The sequence below is a fragment of the Ursus arctos genome, unplaced genomic scaffold (genome assembly GCF_023065955.2).
Source record: "Ursus arctos isolate Adak ecotype North America unplaced genomic scaffold, UrsArc2.0 scaffold_34, whole genome shotgun sequence".
Taxonomy (NCBI): domain Eukaryota; kingdom Metazoa; phylum Chordata; class Mammalia; order Carnivora; family Ursidae; genus Ursus; species Ursus arctos.
In genome coordinates this window covers 3,739,048-3,763,233 of record NW_026623030.1, presented here as the reverse complement: position 1 = coordinate 3,763,233, position 24,186 = coordinate 3,739,048, and the positions used below count along the sequence as shown (strand labels likewise).

The following is a 24,186-nucleotide window of genomic DNA, read 5'->3' as shown; positions in this document are numbered from 1 at the left end:
CCTTCCTGGTTTAGACAGCAGCAGGAGACCAACCAGATGGCCTTGCTCTCCTGCGAATGCAGGCACATGTTCAGCAATGGAAAAGGAGGTTGAACCTGGAGAAGGGGCGGTGTTGAGGAGGGTGCTGTCAGGAGAGGTGGGAAGGCCCCTGCATGTGGCCCTTTGGAATGGAGCACGAGGGGAGGGCCAGGCAGCTGGAGGGCAGAGAAGGCCGCTGAATGCTTCTCATCAGCGTACCTGTGCACAGGCCCTTTCTGAGAAGTGTTTTGCTGGCTGGGCAGCTGAGGGCATGCTTCCAGGTGGCTCAGCTTCAGGGGGACAGCAGCTCTGCCTGAGGGAGCCGCACACACTCACTGCTGTCATCTGCTAGGAAGGGGGCGACACCAACGTCATTGAACGTTGGAGGTATTTTGGGATGCAGTCTTACTGTGCAGTTAGGCACAGTAAATTTCTGTATTTCTGTAACACACCCTACTGCTTCCTACGTGCCAAGTGCCTGACGTCGTTAACTACTATAATCCTCAGACCAGCCCTGGAGGTGAGAACGTGCAGGCCCCGCAAGGTGATGCCTTATCCAGGGTCACCGGCTTGGGGGTGGAGTGGCGAGGGGCAGGCTGGAGCATTAGCATACTTGCAGCTTACAGCCATGTGTACCTTCCCAGCACACACAGTTTGCTAGTTTTTTAGCTTTATCTTGCACTGATTCAGATTACAAAGACTAGGAACCAGCTCCAGGTGATGAACTGAGTTTCCCAATTTGGGGACAGGGAAGAGGTGAGGCAGCAGAGCAGACAGATACTGGACAGGAGCTGCAGTCTGGGCCGAGGCTGGGCCTGGCCTCACACCCTGGCCACCTCTGTGCACCTCCCTTCATCCTGGCCACAGCCCTTTCAGAGAGCTCCTTTATGAGGAGCATGTGTGTGGGGGATAGAGCGTCTCTCCCAAGACCCAAGCTGGCCAGTGGCCAGGTCGGAATTTGAGCCCCGGTCTGTGTGAGGTCTGTCTGATTCTGGAGCCCAAGCCCTTCCTCCTCTGTCTACTTCCTGCAGGGTCCAGTGCCCAGCACTTCGCCCACCCCAGCACATACTTTCCCATCACCCTGACCTCTGCTGTCTGGACATGCTCATTCAAGGCCCGGTTTCCCTATTCCTATCACACTGATTTTCGGTTCTGCACATCATGTCCCATCAAAATGCGTGGCATTACCACTCCTTGTGTTAAAAATAGCCAGTTATTTGTCTGGTGCCAATTACAGTCCCGGCTCTCAAGGTGTTTGTAGGACGGCAGCGCCGACCAGCAGGGAGCCAGCAGTTCCCCCAGGAGGTGCCACGGGTGTGGCCAGGGTGACCACAAGGTTTCTGTGAGGCAGAAAGTGGGGTGCCTCGGTAGGAGCACGGCCGGAGGGCTTGACAGGCTGGTGGGATGGTTGAGCATCAGCATGCTTGGCAGCAGGGCCCTGGAAGAGTGAGGGAGTGGGCTCCATGGCTGCCTGCCTTGCTGGTAAGGAGTAAGGCCCTTGAGGCAGGCAGGAACATAGCCCGGGCCGCTTCCTACTCCTGCTGGCTTGGTGCTGGTGGAGGTGTTGGGGGTGGAGACAGAGGCCCATCAGGAAGGACCACCACAGGTGCAGTGAGAAATGAGGTGAGGGTTTAAACTTCAAGGAACAGCAGTCAGAATTGGGAAGTGAAGAGGGGGTTCCCAGGTTTCCAGTGTGCGCATTCGGTGGACACAGAGCTAAGGTTACAGACTGTTTTTTTTGTTTTGTTTTGTTTTGTTTTGTTTTGTTTTTGGTGTGTCACTGCCCTCTGCTCAGGAGGGGTCTGGACAGGAAGGACCTTCTGCTACCTCGTGGTGGTGGAGTTCACAGGGCCTGTGGGGTGGATCAGGTCCCCCCCCAGGAGACTCAAGTCTAAACCAGATACCAGTTGAACCCTGACCAGGCAGACCGGTGTAGCCATGGCGACCAGGAAGAAGCTGTACCTGGGGAGCTGGGGAGCCCGGGTTGAAGCAGGGGGCTGCGAGCTCTGAGCCAGTGTCAGTCCTCCATCTATCTTCTCAGAGGGCTGGGCACGCCCAGGCACTGGCCAGGAGACAGGCCCCTCTGTTGTCGTGCTGGCGCCTTCCTGGTGGCCTCAGGTTTGGGGACAACTGCCTTGGTATTGGAACTGTGGCACGATAGCCACAGTTAGGGTCCACCCTTGTGAACTGACCTTGGTTTTGCTTCCTGACCTCCCCTGACTGGGCAGGCCCTTGTATTCCCGGCACTGACCTCAGGCTTGCTTGTGTGTGGGTGGAGCTCACTAGGACTTGCTGGTTCTTCTAAGTTGTTTCTCTGAGGCTGTAACCACCACTCTGTCTTTAGGGCTGTCTTTTTGTGTGCTAGTTTGCTTTTGTTTAGTGACGGTTGCTGGAAGGGTTTTGTTTTCTGGACACAGAGGCTGAGGAATGGCCATCCAGGTCCAGCTGCTCCTGTAGGCATCCCGGGGACAGAGCAGAGGGGGAGAGCAGCCGGTCCTGCATCTGTGCGGGGGCTGCCCTGAATGTGGGGCTGGGACCCACAACAGGCTCATGCAGTGGGCATGCTGGTACTTGGTACGGAAGGAGGGAGGGCCACCACCCGTAAGCACTGATGCGAGAAGCTCTTCCCTGTGCAGTTAGAACCAGATAATGGATGGGCGCCCTTGACAAGATGCTGAGCCGGCTGAAAAGGAAAGGACAGGGCCTCCTTGGGGGCAAACGTGCAAATGGTAACAGAGAGCAGAACTGCCAGGTTTCTTGTTTGCTTCATCTTCTATTTTGTGGAGCATGATCTGCAGACTAGAAACAGGAGCAAAAACATTTTTTAAAATACGGTTTGCAGAACTGAAAACAGTGCTCAGGGCGCCTGTTCAGTCTTCAGCCAACAAACATGCAGGGCCTGTTTGGGCAGACGTGGTGTGCAGCCATGGAAGGGACACGTACGAGACACGGGCACGGTGCTGTCTCGCAGAGCCCTGGCGCCTGGCTGAAGAGCAGCCTTCCTCCTCGGCTCCGTAGCTGCGCAGCCCCTTCATGGGTGTTTACCCCAGGTGTGTTTCCTCTTGCTAAGGTGTGTATTCTGCCTTGTCAAGACAGGCCTGATTCTGGCCCCCTGTCCTGACAGTCTTCCTCAGGCTCTTTCAGTCACATAACAGCCAGTGCCCCCAATGTCTGTGTCATCAGTGATGTTGCATGGACCCGGAGGGGACAGGGTTTCTCCTCCAGCACATCCCTTGGCATCTGGTGCCTTCGGGCCTGGCGAGGTCCCCCCACCTCAAAGCTCTTAGGCTGGTGTCTGTGTCTTGTCTCTGGGGATTGTGCCAGGTGTCTTTGCTGCAGTCAGGGTTCACAGAGTTTGTGTGGGGCCTGTGAGTCTGCCGACTCCATCAAAGTGGCCAGCCAGCAGCTTGGGGAGGGCTGCCTTTAGCCAGCCAGGAGCCTGCCTGAGCCCTCGGGGATTGCTCATCTTGGGCACAGAGCCCATGTGCATAACTGAGTCCCATCTCGGAGCTCTCAGGCCCCCTCTCTGCCTTTTTGTGCTTCACACCTTGGTCCTGGCTCCACCTTCTACCATGACCTCTCCACTTCCCCTCAGCCAGCCTCCAGCACGTCCCACGGCCTAGCAAGTGCCCTCTTGGCTGTGTCCATCGCTCTCTCCGTTGGTCTGCAGCTTTGTGGCCCTCAGTCCTGGGAAGCCTCCATGACAGGGTTTGCCTCCCACTGCTCTTGGAAAGTGGGGAAGGGAACAGGTATGGCCCTGGGGGACACAGGTGAGGCACCCTTCTGAAAGCTGGTTTGCTCAGTCACTTCTCTTGTCGGAGATGCTCAGCGACTTAGAGCCTAACCAAGTGACGACTCTCGATCTGTGTGTGTGGACTCCCGCCTCACACTGGCTAGCTCCTCCGTGCCTGCCTCTCTCGCTTCCCTGAGAGTTGGGTACTGCGTTGTCCTCCTACATTGTTCCTTTCACCCTGCTCTTTTGGCCGTGATCACATTGCTCCTCATGGGGGTGTCTGCTCCATCCTGGCTGCCTTGCCAACAGGAACTCGTTGCTCCTGCTTTGCCTCGGTGCAGCTTGAGGAAGCAGACGGGGGTAGAGACTCTGCACTCATGTGTTTAATGAGTTATCCAGCAGTGTGGGGGGTCAAGGTCATTTTATGTTTCTTTACACATTAATACAGATTTGTCCAAGTCTCAGCACCGAGACTCCTTTCGTGATTTCTTTAAGGGTCACAAACATGACCATGCAGCCCCATGTGCCCGCTCTTTCAGCATCCTGGGGTTGGTTGGTTTGCTTTTTCGTTTGTTTGGAGTGGTCAGAAGGCTGTCTGGCACCAGCTGGACTGTTTGTTTAATTCTCTTGGGGTGAGGCAACAGAGCTTTGACATGCTCGTTCATTTGTTTACCAGCGTGCTCAGCCCTGGGAGGAAGGCAGGCTGTGAGCGGACGCGCCAGGCCCTGAGAGGCCCAAGTGTAGCGTGCCCCTTCCTTTCTAAGAGACGCACACCTGTTCTTGGCTTTGTGTGTGTTTCTCGGGCTGTGTGCTGCCATTCACAGGGAGCTCAAGCTTGCTGGTGTGCGTGGCTCCCTCCTAGCAGAGCATCAGCCGGTGAAAACTAGTGATCGCCTTCCATCTCTGATTGGACATGTTTGGCAAATATGTGTTTTTTTGGTTTTTTGGTTTTTAAGATTGACTGATTTAGAGCGTGGGGGTGGTGGAGCAGAGGGAGAGAGAGAGCATCTCAAGCATACTCTGCACAGAGGATGGAGCCTGATCTCACAACCCTGAGACATGACCGAAGCCCAAATCAAGGGTCAGTTAACTGACTGAGCTACCCAGGTGCTTGTTGGCAAATGTGTTTTTAAGTAGTTTCCACATTTGTGAGGTTTATTTCCTTAGTTCCACTTGGAGAACCTGCACATCCTACATAAGGACCTTTACTTTGGGACACCTGGGTGGCTCAGTCCGTTAAGCATCTGGCTTTGGCTCAGGTCATGATTCTGGGTCCTGGGATCAAGTTCCGCACTGGGCTCCTTGCTTAGTGGGGAGCCTGCTTCTCCCTCTGCCTGCCGCTCCCCCTGCTTGTGCTCTCTCTCTTTCTCTGACAAATAAATAAATAAAATCTTCAAAAAAAAAAAAAAAAAAAGGACCTTCACCTTGGGAGGGACTATGAGTTGACATTGCATGGCCCCTTTGTTTTATAGAGGAGGAGACCGGAGCCGGGGTCCCACTGTTCTTAATGCCAGAGTTGGCGGGGCGGGGGGGGGGGGGGACACACCCAGGCCACTCAGAGGGTAGGAAATAGAGGGTGCTGGCCCCTCAGCCATCTGCGTATACCTGATTTTGTGCTTGTTGTGAGCAACTCCTAGGGCCTGGCTCCTCTCATCCTTTCTGCCCCGGGTAGCTGCTTTGCTTTGTGGTGTCTGCCTTTCCTGTTTCTTCCTTCTCATGGCTCTTCCCCCTTACCTTGCTCAGCTTGCCTTTTATCGCTCTGCTGAGAGTCCCTCCTTATATGCCTCTCCTGGACCTTAGCCAGGCTGTTACGCTGGAGGACAGTACCTCTTCCACCCAGGGGCAGCTGCTGAGCAGGGCCTGCTGGCCAGGAAACCTACAGGAGCAGACTTACAGGTATGTGTGAACATCTTTTTTTCTTCTGTGTTACAGTGAGGATGCCATGAGGAAAGCTGGTGTGGCCCACAGTAAATCCAGCAAGGATATGGAGAGCCATGTGTTCCTGAAGGCCAAGACCCGGGTAAGGCCCTGGTGGGTGGAGCAGAAAGCTCAGAGGCTCAGGAAGGGGAGGGTACAAGGCAGACTCTGGAATCTCTCTGTCTGCGGAGTGGGGGTGGGGTGGCCACTCGCTGATTGACCATGGGCACCATCAGCTTTACCTACAGCATGCTGTGGGTCTTCCCACACGTTCATGGTACAGTTATAGGGAGGGTACTTGGGGGGACATGCAGGATACAGGCCCAGCCTTGACCACAACCCTGTTGCCAACACCTTCCATTCATGGTCAGCTCCCAGGAATCTTGTAGGGTGCTCACGGAGGTCCTCTGAATAAGAATGCTCCCCAGGGGGTCCTCACTAAAGCTCCACAGGGCCCTGACACGTGTGCCCACAAGCGTTCCCATCCTGCTTTGTTAAGTGCTAAAGGCGATGCTTGTCGAGGTTGAGGCCTTGAGCCTAGGAATGTCACAGGTGGAGTAGTTGGGAAGGATTTCAGCTGTGTGAGCTCTTGTCCTGGGCTGGGTGCCATGGGCTTCATGTGACCACCTCCTTTCTTCCTTTCATCAGAGTGTTCTCCCCAGGGCAGAGCTGTTTTAGTAGAAATGAAGCAGAACAGGCACAAGGAAGCCAGGGACTTGTGTAGGGTTACCCAGCTTGCGCAAGGAGGGGCTGATGCCCGCGTCTTTTCTTCTGCACCGCACCTGCCCTGCCTGCCTTGCATATCCTGACCGTGCAGTCCCTCAGCTGCGCTGGGTCTGCTCCTCAGCACTTTGTGCCTGAGTGTGGTATTGGGAGTTCTAGGACATCCTTGTGCATCAAGAATTAAAAGCTGATCCTACTTATAGCCCTTGATGGGATACTGGTTTGGATAAACCAACTGTCAAGACATAGAAAGGTCAATTCAGGAGATTTGGACTTGGTCTGAGTGTTGAGATGAGGTGAATATTTTTCAAAATAGAAAGATAGAGGTCACCAGCTGGAGAAAGCAGTATCCAGAAGAGAAGCCACCTGCATGATCTGGTCTTAGAGGTTAGAGCACACAGGTGAGTGTTTGTGACCACATGGAAGTGTAAAGAAGAGCTCTGAGCACTGAGGCGCAGGGGCTCTGCACTCTGGATATACATAATAAACATTTTCCTTTGTTTTAATAACTTTATTGAGATCTGTTTCATATACTGCACAATTCACCCATTTAAAGTGTGTAATTCAGTGGGCTTAAGGATATTCACAGAGTGGTACAACCATCACCACAATCTGAATTGTAGAACATTTTCTAAAATAAAATCCATTCCCGTGGGCTGGCGCTCCCCATTTTCCCAGCCCTAGGCCACCACTTCCTGCTTTCTGTTGCTATGGATTTGTCTTTTCTGAACATTTCATATAAATGGAATCATACAGTAAATGTTTTTGTGACTGGATTCTTTCACTTAGGATAATATTTGCAGATTTCATCCACGGACCATTTCGTTGCATGTCGTTTATTCCATTTTACTGCTGAATAATATTCTGTCGTGTGGATACACTGCATCTTATTTATGTTTATCAGTTGATGGTCATTTGGCTCGCTTCCACTTTGGGGCTGTTACCAATAATGCTGTACACATTTGTGTACAAGGGGCACCTGGCTGGCTCAATCAGCGAAATGTGCGACTCTTGATCTCCGGGTTGTGAGTTCGAGCCCCACGTTGGGAGTAGAGATTTCATAAAAATAAAATCTTCAAAACAAAACAAAACCAAAATCGTGTGTAGAAGCTTTCCTGTGGACCTAACATTTTCATTTCTCTTGGGTAGATACCTAGGAGTGGAACTGCTGAATCAGATGGTAACGTAACAGCCACACTGTTTTTGAAAGCAGCTGTATCATTTTACACTCCCACTGACAGGGTATGCGATTCCCATTTCTTCACATCCTTACCAACACTGATTATTGTTTGTCTTTTTTATTATACCCATCATAATGAGTGTGAAGTAGTATTTCACAGAAATTGCGGTTTTGATTTGCATTTCCCTGGTGACAAACGGTGCTGAGTATCTTCATGTACTTGTTGATCCTTTGTGTATTTTCTTTGGAGAAATGTTTATTCAGATCCTTTGCCCATTTTAAAATTGAGTTCTTGGTTTTTTTTTTAATTGATTGTAAGAATTTTTAATGTGTTTTGGATCTAAGTCTCTTATTAGATGTAGAATTTGCAAATATTTGGGGGGGATGGAATGTTCTTACTGGTTTTGTTTGTATTTTCTTAGAATTAAAAGAACTTTGGTGAGGGCTTATTGAACTATTTCAGCTTTCGAAATGGAGAACTTGTTGGTTCCTTATTGTTTGTTATCTGTTGTTTGATAAGGAACTACCATAAAACTTAGTGACCTAAGGCAATAAAGTATTTCTCCTGATTCTGCAGGTCAGCAGCCAGGGCAGTTGGCATTGCCTAGCTGACCGTCCTGCTGACCTCCCGCGTGAGCTCTCATGCAGCTATATTCAGCAGGCGGCTGTGCTGACCTGGAAGGTCCATCAAGGCTTCACTCCTGTATCTGCACGTCAGTTTTACCACGTGGCCTCCACGTGGTGTCTCCAGCAGTACAGCCTGCACTTCTTACTACCTGGCAACTGGCTTTTGAGGAGGGGGATGTGGAAGCTACCTGTCCTCAGAAGTCCTAGAACATCACTCTGATACAGCAGGTCCTAAGGGCAGTAGGAATTACCTCCTTTTTTTTATTTTTTTATTTTTTTATTTTTAAGCAATCTCTACACCCAACGTGGGGCTCGAACCCACTGCCCTGAGATCAAGAGTTGCATGCTCCACCAACTGAGCCAGCCAGGCGCCCCTCATCTGTCTTTTGATGTGAGCAGTTGCCTGTTTGTACAGGGAGGCCAGTGATTATTGGTGGCCCTCTTGGAGATCGGCTGTCACAGACACTCTCCTATCATCTGGGATGCTTTCCATCCCAAAGACGGCATCGAGCAGCACAACAGCCCCCTCACTGTCTCAGCCTCTGCCTCGCCCACACTCTGAACCTTAATGACCGCAGTCCCATTTCCTTTGGTCAAGCCGATTCTAAATCCCTAACTCCAAAGAGGAGAGCCCCCCTCCCCCAACTATTTGGAAGAGAAGTATTTTTAACAGGTGTTGAAAATTTCCTGTCTTTTTTACAGAGACAGACATACTGCTTGGGCACTGTTGTCTGATGCCCGGCTTTTTACTACTGCCTAAGCTCCTTGTAGAGCTGGGTGCCAGTCAGTGCAGTGAGGCCCTTCAGTGAGGACTGGTTGGATGGCAGCCCGGGCACTCTTGTTGCCCGCCCTTCCCATCTGAGACTCCATCAGAACAACTGTGAAAGAAGTGGGGCCCTAGAGCAGGGAGAAGGACGGAGAAGAGTAATTTCTCTGTTTCTGGATTCTAGGAGGGACTGAGAGGTGTAAGAGGCCACAGTGAAGGGGCTGACCTTCCTGGGGAATCCTGGCAAGCTGGCAGGTCCAGAGGTGTCCACCCTGAAGGAAACTGGGGTGCTAATGGATACCTCAGGCTGCCTAGTGTATACCCCAAGGCCCTGTTCTGTATCCCACATCAGCTGTATGAAGCAAATACAGTACCACTCTCCCCAGTTTCAGAGAAGGAGGCTCTGGCATGCAGGTGCTAGTTAACTTAGCCAGGAGGTCACAGATCTGGGTGGAGGTAGAGCAGGGAATGGAACCCAGATGGTCTGGTGTCACCACACTCTTAACCACTTCTTTTACTGCCTCCCATCTGTCATAGCAAAAGATACCCAAACAGCCACTTTAATTCCTTAACACCTTTGATTCCTACAGATGGGACTACTCTCTGCCTAAAGGAGGCTGATGGAAGCAAAAATAATTGTGCCTGGGGACGGTGGGTTGTGAGAGTGGCAACTCCGAACACTTGAACGAGCCTGTGAAGCAGATTTGGCATCCACTGAATGAGAGCACAGTCAGGGGTCCCAGGAGCTCTGTGTCGGTGCCTACTGTGGCAGTGTGTAGTGATGCTTACTAAAGCTGGGTGCATTTCCGAACCTTTGCTTATTACTTGGTTGTTTTTACATTAAGCCTGTAAGTTAAACACTCATGTACTCTTTTGCATTTAATCAGTATTATGCAAAAATAGTACATGTTTCTGGTTTACAGTGTAGAAAGGACTAGTACAGAACTAAAACCCCACTGGGAGGCCAGAGTGAAACACGGGGACCAGGGAGACTGAGCATCAGAAGTGGGAAACTACCTTGGGATTAGCCAAAGAGGAGGGCCTGAGCTGAGCAGCCAGCCAGCTGGAATAAATGCGGACCAGCACAGCCTGGGAAATAGGATCAAGCGCAGCCATGCTCCCAGCAAGGGAAGAGGAGCATGTCTACGTACATCTGATAAAAGGAGGTGTTTTCCTACCTTCAGCCTTTTTAAGGGACCTCACAAGCCTGGAGTCTGGCTTTGACTGAATCTGAATATACCTTCTGCTGTCCCTGTTTCATGAAGAGCAGCTACTGGACCGCCCAAGAATTCAGGCATTAGAAGCACTGCATCTTGGAGCTGAGAGAAGCACAGCTGTGCACACTGAGAAATGTGAGCACATGAAAAGACAGGCATTTTCTTTCTTTTTTTCTTTTAAAGTAAGCCCTACACCCAACATGGGGCCTGAACTCAACGACCCTGAGATCAAGAGTTGCATGCTCTACCAACTGAGGTAGCCGGGCGCCTCCAGATTAGCATTTTCTTAACAATTGCTGAGATCTGCTAGGAAAGCCTAGCTGGGTGTAGCTGGTTCATGAGAAAGGTCTAGTAGGCAGTGCTCCTTCCCTCCGTTCTGTCCAAAATGTGTGACAGTCGGGACTCCTGCACCATCCTTAGTAAGCATACTTGTTCAGAAGCCTCTCTGTCAGTTCTGATTGTTTCGTTTTCACCAGCTATGTTTGCTGTAGCGTGTTTTGAGGCTGAGAGAAATACACACGTTAGCCCTTGTGACATTTTCTCCTGTTTACCTGTGAAGAAACAGCTATATAGGGCAAGTCATTTGTAGTATGGAGAGCTAGCTTGCTTGTTCACTTGCTTTCTTTTCTGTTATTTTTATTTTTAATTTTAATTTTTATTTATTTTTGGTTTTGGGGTGTGTTGTTGTTGTTGTTTTATTTTTAAGTAGGCTGCATGCCCAGCCTGTGGCCTGAACTCATGATCCTGAGATCAGGAGTTGCATGCTTTACCAGCTGAGCCAGACGGTTGCCCCTCTGTCTTATTTTTACATGTAAGCTGGGTAAGGAGACCACTGGCATTTGTTTTATTATTCATTTTTTGTATGTCTAAAATATTTTAGAATATATAAAAATAAAATGTTAAAACCCATGACTCCCAATGCGATACTTATCAAAGGCCTCCTTTTGTCAAGAGCACTGGCTCTGGGGTACCTGCTCTGGGATTTGATACATTTTTCAATATATGAGGAAAACTTTCAAACAGACTTTGTAGAAACTGACAAACTGATCCTAAGGAAATTCAAGGGACCCAGAATACTCAAAACAATCTTGGAAAAGAAAACAGAAGACTCCTACTTGTGAATTTTTTTTTTAAAGATTTTATTTATTTATTCGACAGAGATAGAGACAGCCAGCGAGAGAGGGAACACAAGCAGGGGAGTGGGAGAGGAAGAAGCAGGCTCCCAGCCGAGGAGCCTGATGTGGGGCTCGATCCCAGAACGCCGGGATCACACCCTGAGCCGAAGGCAGACGCTTAACCGCTGTGCCACCCAGGCGCCCCCTACTTGTGAATTGTTAAATGTACTACAAAGCTACGGTGATCAAAACGAGGTCATACTAGCGTAAGGACGAACATACTAATCAATGGGGTAGAAATGAGAATCTACAAATAAGCCTTTGTGTTTACAGTTAATAGATTTTTTTTGACCTGGGTGCTAAAAGATTTCAGTGGGGAGAAATCGTCTTTTCAACAAATGGTGCTGGGACAACTGGATTACCATATATAAAATATCAAGGTTAGATCCCATCTTCACACCATTTACAAAAATTAACTCAGAATCAAAAAATTAACTCAGAATCAAAGGCCTAAATTTAAGAGCTAAAACTATAAAGCTCTTATAAGAAAATGTAGGCATAAATCCTTGTGACCTTGGATTAGACAACAGTTTCTGACATGTGACACTAAAAGCACAAACAACAAAAGAAAACCTAGGTTAGTTTGACTCATCAAAATTAAAAACTATTAAAAAGAATTAAAAACTATTGCACCTCAAAGGACACCATCAAGAGTGAAAAGACAACCCATGGAATGGGAGAAAATATTTGCAGATCATTGATCTAATAAGGGGCTGGTATCCAGAGTATATATAAAGAACTTCTCCAACTAAACAATAACAACAAAAAACCTAATTTAAAAAAAAAGGGGTAAAGGACTCTAACAGACATATCTCCAAAGAAGGCCTACAAATGGCCAAGAAGTACATGAAAAGCTGCTCAGCATCACTTGTCATTAGGGAAATGCAAATCAAAATCACAAGGAGACACCACTTCACACTCATGATGGCTGGAGACCTTGGAACCTCCTACGTTGCTGGAAGGAGTGTAAAATGGTGCGGTCACTGTGGAAAACAGTGTGATGATTCCTCAAAAAATTAAACAGTTACCAAATGTCCATAAAAACTTGTATACAAATATTCATAACATCATTCATAATGGCCAAAAAGTGGAAATAACCGAAATGTTTATCAACTGATGAATGGATAAACAAAACAAAAGGAGGTATATTCATACAACGGAAATGAAATACTGATACATGCTGTAACACGGATGAATCTCGAAAACACCATGCTAAGTGTAATAAAACAGTCATAATTTTTTTTGTGTGTGTAAAATACCCAGGATAGGCAAATCGATAGGGACAGTGTATTAGTTTCCTATAGCTGTTGTAACTAATTACCAGACTTGGAGGCTCCAATCTCCGGGCTCCTGGCTTTGGCCTCTTGGCCTGAAGCTCTGCCCTTGTGATCATCTTTCCTTTTCTTGAAGAGTAGCACGTGTTTACAGCTGAGTCATTTTATCAGCCTGTTTCCTGCCTATGGAATTTTGGGAATCTGACACCCTTCTTTGATTTCATCCAGTCTCTCTCCTTTTCAGGCCAAACTGTCAGGGTTTCTGCGGGTGTAACGCTCACATGCTTTCTTGGGTTTCCCATGTATGTGACAGGATTCACACCATTAGACAAGGGGTTTCTCCACCGATCTTTCCTGTATGATTTCGTCCCTGCCCTTGTCTTCTGTGAGAAGATTCATGATTGAGGGGATCCCTGAGTTCGTGCCCACTCTCTCTGGCACTAGCAGAATTTGTGTCCAGCCACACCCTGGCTTTTTCTGCAGGAGTGCACCTTCGTAACAGTGAACCTCCTCAGTTTAGCTTGATTTTTTTTTTTCTTTCCCCGATTTGCATAGCCTAGGAGTTTCCCAAACCCAAGTCCAGGTTCCTTTTTGCTTAATAGTTCTTACCTCAGTTTCTCTGTCTCCTCCCGCATTTTACTCTGAGCAGCAAGAAGCCTTCAACATTTTGCTTGGAAGTCTGCTCAGCCAAATCTCCAAATTCATTGCTTACAAGTTCAAGTTCTGCCTTCCACACAACTAGGATACAATTCAGCCAGACTTCTGCCACTAGATACCAAGGATTCTCTCTGCATCAGTTTCCAATGACATGTTCCTCATTTTCTCTGAGCCCTCCTCAGAAACACCTGTAACATTCATCTTTCTACCAGCATTCTGGTTTTGATGATACACATGTATTCTTTAAGATGATATGGAGCTTTCTCTGCCAGATTCCTCACTTCCCTGTGAGTCCTAAGTGGCTGAGTCTTTGGCATGTGTGTTTCTACCAACAGTTTCCCCTATTGTCTGACTCCCTCCTTTTTGCTCCTTATTTCTTGTGAACTGGGTGTTAGATGGGAAGAGCTCAGGATTGCAGTGGTGTCATGAGTAAGAATATGTCTGAAGTGGTGCCCTGCATTCATATTTCCCCACGAGACCACAGTTGGTCGGGAGTTCAGAGAGTGACAGCCTGACTCTTCTGAAAAGTTCCCCATCCACTTGGCATCTGATGGTTCCGCCATTTAATGGGATGTTGCAAAATGGTAATTGTCCTTAATTCCGGACACATTTCCTTACACATTTATTAGAAGGAATTTTTCTGCAAAGGCGTTTTTTTCATCAACCAAGACTTCTTGGTTGCTTGAAACACAGCCTCTTCTGGGTGACCAGGAATGCTTTCCTGTCCGTTGTCCCTTTGTAGCCCAAGGACTTGCTACCCTTGGTTAACCCCAGGGGTAATCAGTAGAGCTTGGGGATAGGAGTGAGGGTGCGTTCTCTTCCTGTGACTATTACGAGCTTGGGGCTCTGCATCTTGTGTGTTTCAGTCCATTGCCGTGGTTCATTTCGATGCTTCTGTGGTCCCTTCCTCACCCAGGGGCAGCCCCCAAGCACCCTTTGTCCCTCTTAGGGCCCCTTATCACAACTCCTTTCGTCTTTTGCAGCTTACTTGCGTCTTGGTCCTGGAATGGGCCGTTCCTCTATGGAGCCCTGGTTCCTTTTTGAGGGTGAAATGGTATTTAGAGCATGCAGTGTGGGCACTGGTGCTAATGGCTTCTGCACCTTTTTGTGAACAGAGCTAAGAAGTAATATGTTTTGGTGATAACAAGCAACAACCTCAAAACCCCCATAATTTCACACTGATATTTCCCATTCCAGTTTAACCTTACAGGGTTTTACTTTCATTTTAAACATGTATCTTTTCTCTTAACGTGACTGTCTTGGCTTCTAATATCATTAGCATAATTACTTGCTCTACTCTAAAATACTTTTGGGGGGCACCTGGCTGACTCAGGAGCATGCAACTCTTGATCTCGGGGTTGTGAGTTCGGGCCCCACAATGGCTGTGGAGATTACTAAAAAAAGTAAACTTAAAAACATAAAATACTTTTGAAATGAACAGATTAATATTATCGCTAATATTGGTAACAAATAGTAACAAAATGTGGAATGAAGTGTAAGATTTCTTTGCACCTCTGTTAGTCCTTAAAGTGTATCCCTTCCACTAAGGACATGCAGTTTTTTGTTTTGTTTGCTTTTTTGTTTTTTTTTAAATGATCACTCAAAGGGCTGGTTTCCCTCTATGATTCTGATACCAACTTGATAGTGAGCTCATACATTTCAGCTTATTTTGAATTTCTAGGAATTGTACTTTTTCTTTTGGTTTAGCTTTATGTTCAGTTTGATTAAAAAGATGTACATGCTTCCAGTGTGAAAATCATATAACAAGGTGTGAAATCTCATTTTCAGTCCAGTCCCTGAGACTTCTGGCGGTAACTGTTTATCTCCGATTTTGGTTTATCCTTCCAGCATTTGTTTTTGCAGATACAAGCGCATATATGTTTTCAGATTTCCCATGTCTTATACAAAAGGTAGCGTGTGGTGCCTGGAATTTTATATGGAGCCTGTGTGTGTCCCTGCTCCTGTTGCTCCCTCCACATCCATGTGGGGAGGCATCCCTCACCCTTGTCGTTGGGCCTTCATGCTAGTCTTGCACAGGTCAAGCAAGGGTTTAAACTATAAAGCTTTTCCCCACACGTTCCTGTCTTCTCATTTGCAAACCAGGCGCCATGCACCTGCCTCAGTAGGTGGTTGGAAGAATTAAATGCATTGATATATGTGAAGGTTTAGAGCCGTGCCTGGCACCACGTTAAGTGCCAGAGTGTTAGCTGCTATTACCTTGGTTTGGTAGCACCCAGCCTCATGTTGTAGCTGTGACACTTAGATTTTTGATGTTGAGTGGGGGAGATGGTCAAGACTGAGTGAAGGTAAGGGACGTCACATGTTCTTCAGCCCTTTGTCTGGGGCAGTCCCAGAGAGGTGGGATGTCTTAGAGCAGAAGAGGGTGGCAGAGCCTGGGAATTCTCACACGGGGGCAGGTCAGTCAGGACTTCGGAGTTAGGAGCCAGGGGAGTGAAGCAGCCCACCCTGGGGGACACGAGAGGTGCAGTCTCGGACCCCGGGGCCTTCTGAGGGAGAAACACTGGCAGTGGATACGCAGCCCTCAGCTCACAGTGGTTCCTGGGGGGCCTGGCCTTTGCAGGAATCTTGGAGATGTGTTTAACCTGCAAGAAAACCTCTTGGTGGCTGTAGGACTAACTGCTTCCTCTGCCCATGTCTCCTGTCAGGTGTCCACGTTCCCCCCTCCTTCCTCCCCTGTCCCCCAGGCCTATCATGCTGGTCTGGTCTGGCAGTGGGTGGCCCCAGCTGAGAGCAGATCACGTTGGCCATCCAGGTCTGGGCTCAGGACTGCAGCAGGGCTCTGAGCACCTCGTCCTGGTTCTATATTAAAGGCTTTGGGGACATGCTCCTGGGCTCCATTTTTACTGTATCTTGTGTCTGAATAAAAGTATCTGGTTGCTTTTTCAACCTATTTCCTCGTTTTATCTTTTTTGGAAGTGGAGAAAACTTTACAGATTCTTTTAAGGTATCCCCAATTTAATAGATGGCCCATGGCCTTAGCAAGACGTCAGAAATTGACCTGGAAAGCTCCCAGTCCTCGTTCCCTTGTCCTTGGCCACCTCATTTCCTGAACTTCCTTCAGGCTCCCCACCTTCCTTGCTCCCTGCTCACCACACCACTGTCCTTCAAGCCCCAACTGCAGGGGGCTTCCTTCACCCCTAGCACATTGTCTTTCCCATCAGAAATTGGTGGGGGCAGTTGGCAATGGGGAGTGTTGACAATAGCTGCTATTCGTCCCTTTGCTCCAGCAGAGGTTCACTGTCCCTCTTCCTGTATCTACCCCCTTTGCATGTGCTTACCATCCCGGCTTTGCCTTTCCCCCGGGCCTTTTCCCCTCATGTTTGCCTCTGCTGATTCCCCTGGACAAAAGAGAGTGGTGGGCTGAAGTTTGGAGGTAGGTAAAGGGCAATGAAGATTTACAGTGTGCTTATATTTTTGTATTCGCCTGAGACCGCTTTTCCCTGAAGGTGTCTCTTATGACATAGGTTTACTGTTTGTGCTTCGGCTCACTGGCCTTTGTCCCCAGGGTAGTAGTAGCACCGCAGGTGGCGTGGCTGGGGCCTGGGTTGTGTGGGTGTCATACCATCAGCCTGCTGTTGAGTGGACTCTCAGTGTTGCAGTGACTTAGGAAGGAGGGTTGTGTGAACAGGGCAGAGAGCAAAGGCTTTTCCCATGCAGGGATGCCTTGCCGGAAGGATGGGTACTTCGGGGGGGCGGGCGGGGGGGAAGGATGGTACAGCTTCTCTGAAATAAGATTTTAACTCAGACATGCCTTCGTTGACCACAGGACAAACTCACAGTGGTGATTTCCCCAAAACCCCAAGGAGCGAGTGTTCTTGGTTTGCAAAGAGGACAATCGGTAGAAGGCAGGTCCTGCTGTACAGTTCCAGAAACCCAGCAGCTGGGAAGAAGAGGGCGCTCAGCAGCAGCCACCGCCTCCTGCCACCCTTGAGTGGCCTTGTGCCCTCTCCCTTGCCTGTGCAGTAAATTCAGATTCGCACAGATCTCTGAAAAGCACAACCAGGGGCGCACATCCAGATTGGCATGCAAGCACGTCAGCAGTGAAAGAGCAACAGGCCGGGTATTAAAAGCGAAAGTACTTGGATACAAATGGTGCAAAGACAAAAGCGGCCTGCGCATATCTACTGCTGATGTGCCTTGTGACCTCAGGCTGGCCCCTCGTCCCCTCTGTGAAAGGAGGGGTGGCTGAGCTGGCTGGCGGCCCTCTTGGTGGAGCATTTACCCCAGGGTGGAAGGAGCAGCGGTTTGATGCCTCTCCGTATCCCTTTTGGCTTTTTGTTTCTTTGTGCTTTTTGTTGGCCTGCTGTAGCCGAGCACTGACAGCTCTTCTCTGAGAGATGGATTCCAGAGGCTGAGCCAGGCGGGCCAGCAGCCTTTCAGGAAGAACCCTGTGCTCGGTGACACGGCAGTGCAGGGGGGCGGGAAGGGGCGTTACACGGCTTCACTTCTTCATCTGGGATTAAACTGCTTCCTGTTTTTACTTTTAGGACGAATACCTTTCTCTCGTGGCCAGGCTCATTATCCATTTTCGAGACATTCGTAAGTAAAAATTTACATATCTGGGTGGTTTTGATGGCCAGGAGGGGCTGGCCCTTTCTTGGGACCGTGGGGGCTTTCTTGGCCACAGTGCCTACGGCAGAATGTCTGTATTAAAAAGCTCCTGCTTTCTGGGAAGTTCTGCATTGCTTTGCATTTTATTCCGTTTCCCATCTCCTCAGAGCCTCAACCTCAAAATTGCTGATTTTGGCATAATGGAAATGTTAGCCTCCACGTGGTCTGGCCTGCTATTTTTGCTTGTCCATGGACATCTCCTTTTTCAAAAGACTGTTGCCTTTGTCTCTAGGCAGTTCTTAAATAAGCCAGGTTTACCCTGGAAAAGAAACTTCCTTCCCTAGGAGTCGGTTTTATTGACCCATGGGGGTCTGACCTAAATGCATGTTCCTGTCAGGCTGGAACTTCATGAGTCTTGCCTCTGGCTCCCTGCCCTGCTGAGGGTCGCCTGGCGCCTGCTGCATTCCACTGCCTCTGATTCACAGGGTCTTGCTGGGGTTGCTGGGATCCTGTCAGACCAGCCTGGCGGCAGCAGTGGCTCTAAGTGTGTGTCCTTGTAGACTGGGCTCAGGGATCTTGGTGGTCTTTTGTGTGTTATACATAAGCATGGAGGACAGTGAGTATTCCTGGATGGTCGGTCACAGTCTCTGAAGGAAACCAGGTCGGCGGGGCCCTCTGCGGTTTCAGCCAACAGTGCCTCCTGCCTGCCTGCCTGCAGTTGTGTGACCAGGAGATGGGCTCCTCTTGACACAGCCTGTCTGTGGAGTGCACACTTGGCACGTCCGGTGGTTTCTACCCGTGCTTGTAGAGGTGGCAACAGCTTTAGTCAGTAATCTCAGACAAAAGGAGATGTTACAAACCCCAGAGTCCCTGTGTGGCCCATAGGTTTTGCTTCTTTCCATACTAACTTTTTACCAGAATGGCCAGCCAGAGGAACTTCACTTGATTCTACTTTCTTTGGCATGTTTGGGAAGGTCCTACGGTGTTTAGAACAAATTGTTGAAACTAGGAGCCTGGGGAATGAGCAGCCTGGATGAGATGCCTTGGTTTGTCCTGGCAAGTGGCTCTGCTTATTGGGGCTGGGTTGTCCTGGCCTGTTTGGGAGGCGGCCCTGGCACAGCAGCACACAGCCCTGGGGGCCAGGCGTGTGCCCCGCCTGCTTGCCGCTCATCACTCACCCGGGGAGGGAGGCCCTGTTGCAGCGCTTGTCCCCTGGTGCTAGGAGCAGCTATAGATACGGCTTCTAGCCAGCCTTGGACAGACTCACTTTCCTCACGGAGAAAGTAGGGATGCTGCCTCATCAGAGCGGGCTGAAAAAGGATGCGTCGTGGAAGTCTCAGCGCCACTCTGGACCATCGTGGATCCCTACAGCTCTCGTGTTTGTTACTCGGGGCCCCACTGAGACCCTGCACCTGGGAAGGAGGGAGAGCCAGAGTAGGCCCACAGCGGGCTGCTGCCTGGGGGCAGTTCTCCGAGGCCCTGGGTTGACCTTGGGTGGTTCTGTACCGTCTTCCCTCGGACCCCCTTGAGTGTCAGCTCCGCCAGGAGTGGACACACATGTGTGCACGCATGCATGCATGCACACTTGAGAGATCTTCTGTCTTGTGTTTAGTTTCAGCAGATGACCTCTAGGCAAATGCCTACAAAGCTGACTTACCGTTGAAATATGTGGTTATATAAAACCTTGTTTACTCTATTTTTTGTTTTTGTTTTCTTAAATACAGATAACAAAAAATCTCAAGCTTCCGTCAGTGGTAAGAGTTTTTCCTGTTTGAATTAAAGTTTTATCCCAGCCTTGGGTTGGGGGCGGCAAGAATGCGATTGTGGATGCTGCATGTGCCTGGGTTAAGCTGTTATTAGAGGAGAAAGTTCACAGAAAGAAGAGCTCTGGGTGGCGGTGAGAACTGCGAGCCACGCCCGGCCCTCCTCCGAGCTTCCTCTTCCTGGGCGGCTGAAGTCAGAGACCTCCCCATCCCATGTCACTCAAATACTGTTTTTGTCCAGCAAAAAGCTGATTAAAAACTCCCACAATTATGGAGACATCATCTAAAATTTTGAGCTCTCTGGAAGAAAATTACCATGATCTATTTACTATAATAATCTGTAGTAGTATTTTTTTAGAGAGTAGCTGTGAATTCACTTCCTCAAGTTACAAAGTTTCTTTGTAAGTTAAGAATTACTTTTTTTTTTTTTTTTTTTTTTAAATTTCAAGACTTTATCACATGGGAACTCTGTTGATTCGGCACTGGTCTTGCTGACTGAGCTGCCAGTGAAGGGGTTTAGCGAATCCATGACAGCCAGCTGAGTTCTGATCTGTCCGGAAGGGAGCCAGCCCGGCATGCTGTTTGTCTTACCACAGGCAGCAGAGCTGTAAATGCTGGGTGCCCAGGCTTGCCTCGGCCGAGCTGGCTGCCCCTGTCTGTGTGGGCCCCCTCTCCCTGCTGAGTTCTCTTGGCATGGGCAGGGATGATCTGCCAGCCAGGGCTGGATGGGATAAAGAGCATGTGGCCAGGAAAATGTCTGGGTTCTTGGCCTTAGAGCATAGGTTCCTTTGGCACCCAGTTGTGTGCAGGGTACCCTGGCTGGGCCATACCTGTCTATACTTGCCGTGAGTTTACACTGTTCTGACGAGAGTCTTGGGCTCCTTGTTCCAGGTCATGGCATTGCTCACTGAGCGGAGTCCAGTGCCTCCTGGCAAGCGTCCCTGTGCCTCGTGGCACTCTGTGGACCCTTTCCCCAGCCCTCCTGCACACCTTAGCTTGTTTCAGTGTGGTGTCCTGAGAACTCCTTAGTTGGGGTCCACACAGACTTAGCAGAGATGGGCTTCTGGTGTACAGGGAAACTTGTAACTTCCCCGAGAGAACATCTGTCTGTGCCCCCTCGGTTCTCTGGCCCACAGGGTCTTTCTTACCATGAAGAAGGACCTGCTGTCCTTTCTTGTCTTTGGGGTTCCCATCTGTGTCTCACCCAACAGGAGGGGTGTATAGCCAGGAGGGGTGCGGGCTGCCCCATGCCTTCAAGGGCTCATTTGTCCCTCAGCATTAGGACCCTGGCACACGCCATCCTAGGGTTTGAGATGTGTTCCCTGCCTGGGAGGGCTCACGATCCAGGAGCAAAGACATACACACTGGCATTTGGGCTCCTGGGGTGTGATGGGCAATTGTGGGCCCAGAGGCTCCCGGGATTCCGGCCTTTCACCGCTTGGGGCTTTGAGGGAGTCGTGCCTGTAGGTGGAAGGAAGTGTGTGCTCTCTGAGGCCTCCTAGCCTTCGGCGGACCTTGTGGTTCAGCTGGCATTCGGCTGAGACTCTGTGCCCTTGTGTTCCCACAGACCCTATGAATGCGCTACAGAGCCTGACTGGCGGGCCTGCTGCGGGAGCAGCTGGAATCGGCATGCCTTCTCGGGGCCCAGGACAGTCTCTGGGCGGGATGGGTGGCCTTGGCACCATGGGGCAGCCGATGCCCCTCTCAGGGCAGCCACCCCCCGGCACCTCGGGGATGGCCCCCCACGGCATGGCTGTTGTGTCTACAGCAGCGCCACAGAGTGAGTACCGTGCCGCTTCCTTTGCAGGTGATGATGCGCATTTTATTCCTTTGCTTAGGATGGTATTGAGAAAAGCTTGGAGAAATTGCAGGTAGCTCCGTCTTTTCATCTTTATTGTGTATGGAGAGAAAAAGTTCCAGATCTCCTTCGGGCTATCAGAAGGGTTAAGTGACACCGAGGCCCTCCTCCTGCCCCTGAGCAGGAGTGGAGGACTCAGAGGAGGTTGGAGTAGTCTGGGACTCCATCCAGGGGGTTGTGTTTTGTAGCTGAAATAGACACAGTCATGTCTCAGGCTGTTGTCACCCACAAAGCAGTGCTGTCAGCACCCCGCAGCGCCCAGAAGGCTTCCATCTCAGGAGCCATTTCTTCCAGTGCTGCCCTTGCCCCTTGGCCAGGCTTCCCTTCCCTGATAGGAGGTGCCTCTCTCTCTTTGTGCTTCCCTGCAGGACCCAGCCCCTTGTCCCCTCTGTGCAGCTACTCCAGCTGGGAGTGTGTGTGTGGCTCCGGTCTCCCTCTTCTTTCCAGGGCCTGTCTTATTAGCCCTTTGATTTTCATAAACAGTGATTCAGCACTCGGGGTGTACTTCAGTACTGCAGAGTGTTTTGGTACTTTTTCCCCCTTCGTATTTATTTTTTTGTATGTATTTTTCAAAATAGTTTAAGAGTCACAGGAAGTTGCAGAGTGGCATAGAGAGTACCCATGTGCCCTTCACCCAGCTTCCCCGATGCTAACCTCTTACTACATTGTCAAAACCGAGAAATGAACGTTGGGATGATGCTGCCACCCAGGTGGCCTTTTTTCCCACATCACCAGTTTTTACATGCATTGTTGCTAACGTGCGTGTAATTCCATGAGATTTTATCACATGTGGTGTCACCACCACAGGCAGCATGCAGGACTGTTCCATCACCAGTAGCAAGCTGTTGTGTTATTTCTTAATAATCCCACCCCCCCTCCAACTTCAAGCCCTGGCAACCACGGAACTATTCCCCGTTGCTACAATTATGTCACTTTGCAAATGTTACATCAGTGGAATCCCACAATGTTTGACATTTGAGACTGGTTTTTTTCACTCAGTGTAATGCCTTTGAGATGCTCCACGTTTCAGCAGTAAATCGTTCCTGTTCATTGCTGAATTGTATTCCATGGACCGGGGGTGTACCACGGTTTACTTATCCACTCACCCTTGAAGGACGTTGGGTCGTTTCCAGGTTTGGGCTGTAACAAATAAAGCTGCTGTGTCCATGATTCATGTACAGGTTGTGATCTTTTGATGTATTTTTCTCACGCATCTCTCCTAGTAACCCTCCGAAGAGGGCAGTGTCCTTGCGTCTGCTTTGCCCACTACAGCTAGGGTTGAGCCCACGCTGCCTGACCTGAGCACCCCCGTTCTTTGTTTGAGTTTCCTGTGGCAGCGTCACTTTGCTCTCACAGAGGTCATGTGCAGCCTCATTCCCTCCCACTCCTGCACTGGAGCCCTCTTCCCCAGGCATCCCCTTTTCCTCACTGATGTCTTGCCATCTGACACTCATCTCTTTGCTTTATTGTTCATCTCCAGCTCTTGTGTCCCCTCCTTTCTAGTAGCATACCTGACACACATGCAGGGTGGCTTGTGGAAGGATGCCCAGGAGAAGTACCGCTTCTGGCTCTTTATGTTATGCTTGGTTGAACTTTTTTTTTTAAATCACAGACTTATATTTTATAATAAAAAACAGTTTAAAAGTGTATGAGTTTAGAATGCTACCATTATTTGCCTTGTAGTTTCACTTCTAAGACTTTGTCAGTTCAGTGGCAAAGCTTGGGCATCCTGCCCACACCCTCCCCAGTCTGACCTTGGCCCACATCCTGTTTTCAGCTTCGGAGGGACCTGGTCTTCTGTGTAGGTGGATCTGGGTTCTCTACTTTCGTGTCCTACTGCTGCCTTCCAGAGTCCCCCACCTGGTCTGCCTTGGAAGCTGTTGCCTGCCTGGTGTACCTGAAATAGGTGTCGTGGCCGTATGGGCCTTTGTTACTCCCTTCTGACATTTTCTCCAAATGCCACTGTGTGATTAAGGCAGCTTCAGGGCAGGGCCTGGGTCAGAGGTTTTGCAAAGGTTCTTAAAGGATAGTCTAGGGTACACTGTGATAGTTGCCAGGTGGCCTGGATCAGTCCTGGAAACAAATCACTTACGGTAGGTGAGGCTGGGGGCTTGAATACAGCATTAGAAGGGAGACGTACTTTTCACTCTACATTTCTGTTCCTCAGTGAATTTTATATCATGTGCCTTTAAAACCAACTTTGAAAATAAGTCCTATTTCTGGCTGTTTGACAGACTGAATATTGAGGAACCATCCTCCTTCTAGACAACTAGATCCTAGCTGCATTTTGGATTGTTGGGCCCGCAGAAGGTAGTGGGGTTTGCCTGCTGTGCCTTGGCCCACTACAAGATTGGGGAAAGTAAGTCTGGCATCCCTCTGTGTAGCGGGATTTGTGCTGGGGCCTTTGGCATCCCTAGCTCCCCTGGAAGCAAGGGCAGATTGGAGGACAGTGCCCCCAGTTTAGGCCTGTGGGAATTGCATAGGAAAGTCAAGCAGTGAGCACACAAAGACCAGCAGGCCTGAAAGAAAGCAGAGACACCATGAGGAGGAATAGAAACGATAAACAGATGTGGAGGTGCCCAGGGACCACACACATAACCATTGTTAGCCTGATTAAAGAAATAAAGAATGGAATTCCAAATGAGCAGGCAGTGTGATGCCTCGTGGACTGACCAAGTGGCTTTGAGAAGGAACCAAGTAGAACTT

The 24,186-nt window shown here is 49.5% G+C and overlaps 1 protein-coding gene across 2 annotated transcripts in view; it reads left to right on the top strand.

Annotated features, from left to right (window-relative positions):
- MED15 (mediator complex subunit 15) overlaps positions 1-24,186 on the top strand; it is a 65,464-nt gene that overhangs the window by 17,631 nt on the left and 23,647 nt on the right. For both annotated transcript variants that reach the window (XM_026486236.4, XM_057305906.1), the window contains exons 2-5: positions 5,684-5,771; positions 17,796-17,847; positions 19,584-19,613; positions 21,190-21,402. In XM_026486236.4, the coding sequence (XP_026342021.2) occupies positions 5,684-5,771; positions 17,796-17,847; positions 19,584-19,613; positions 21,190-21,402 (383 nt within the window). The remainder of the gene's footprint in view (positions 1-5,683; positions 5,772-17,795; positions 17,848-19,583; positions 19,614-21,189; positions 21,403-24,186) is intronic.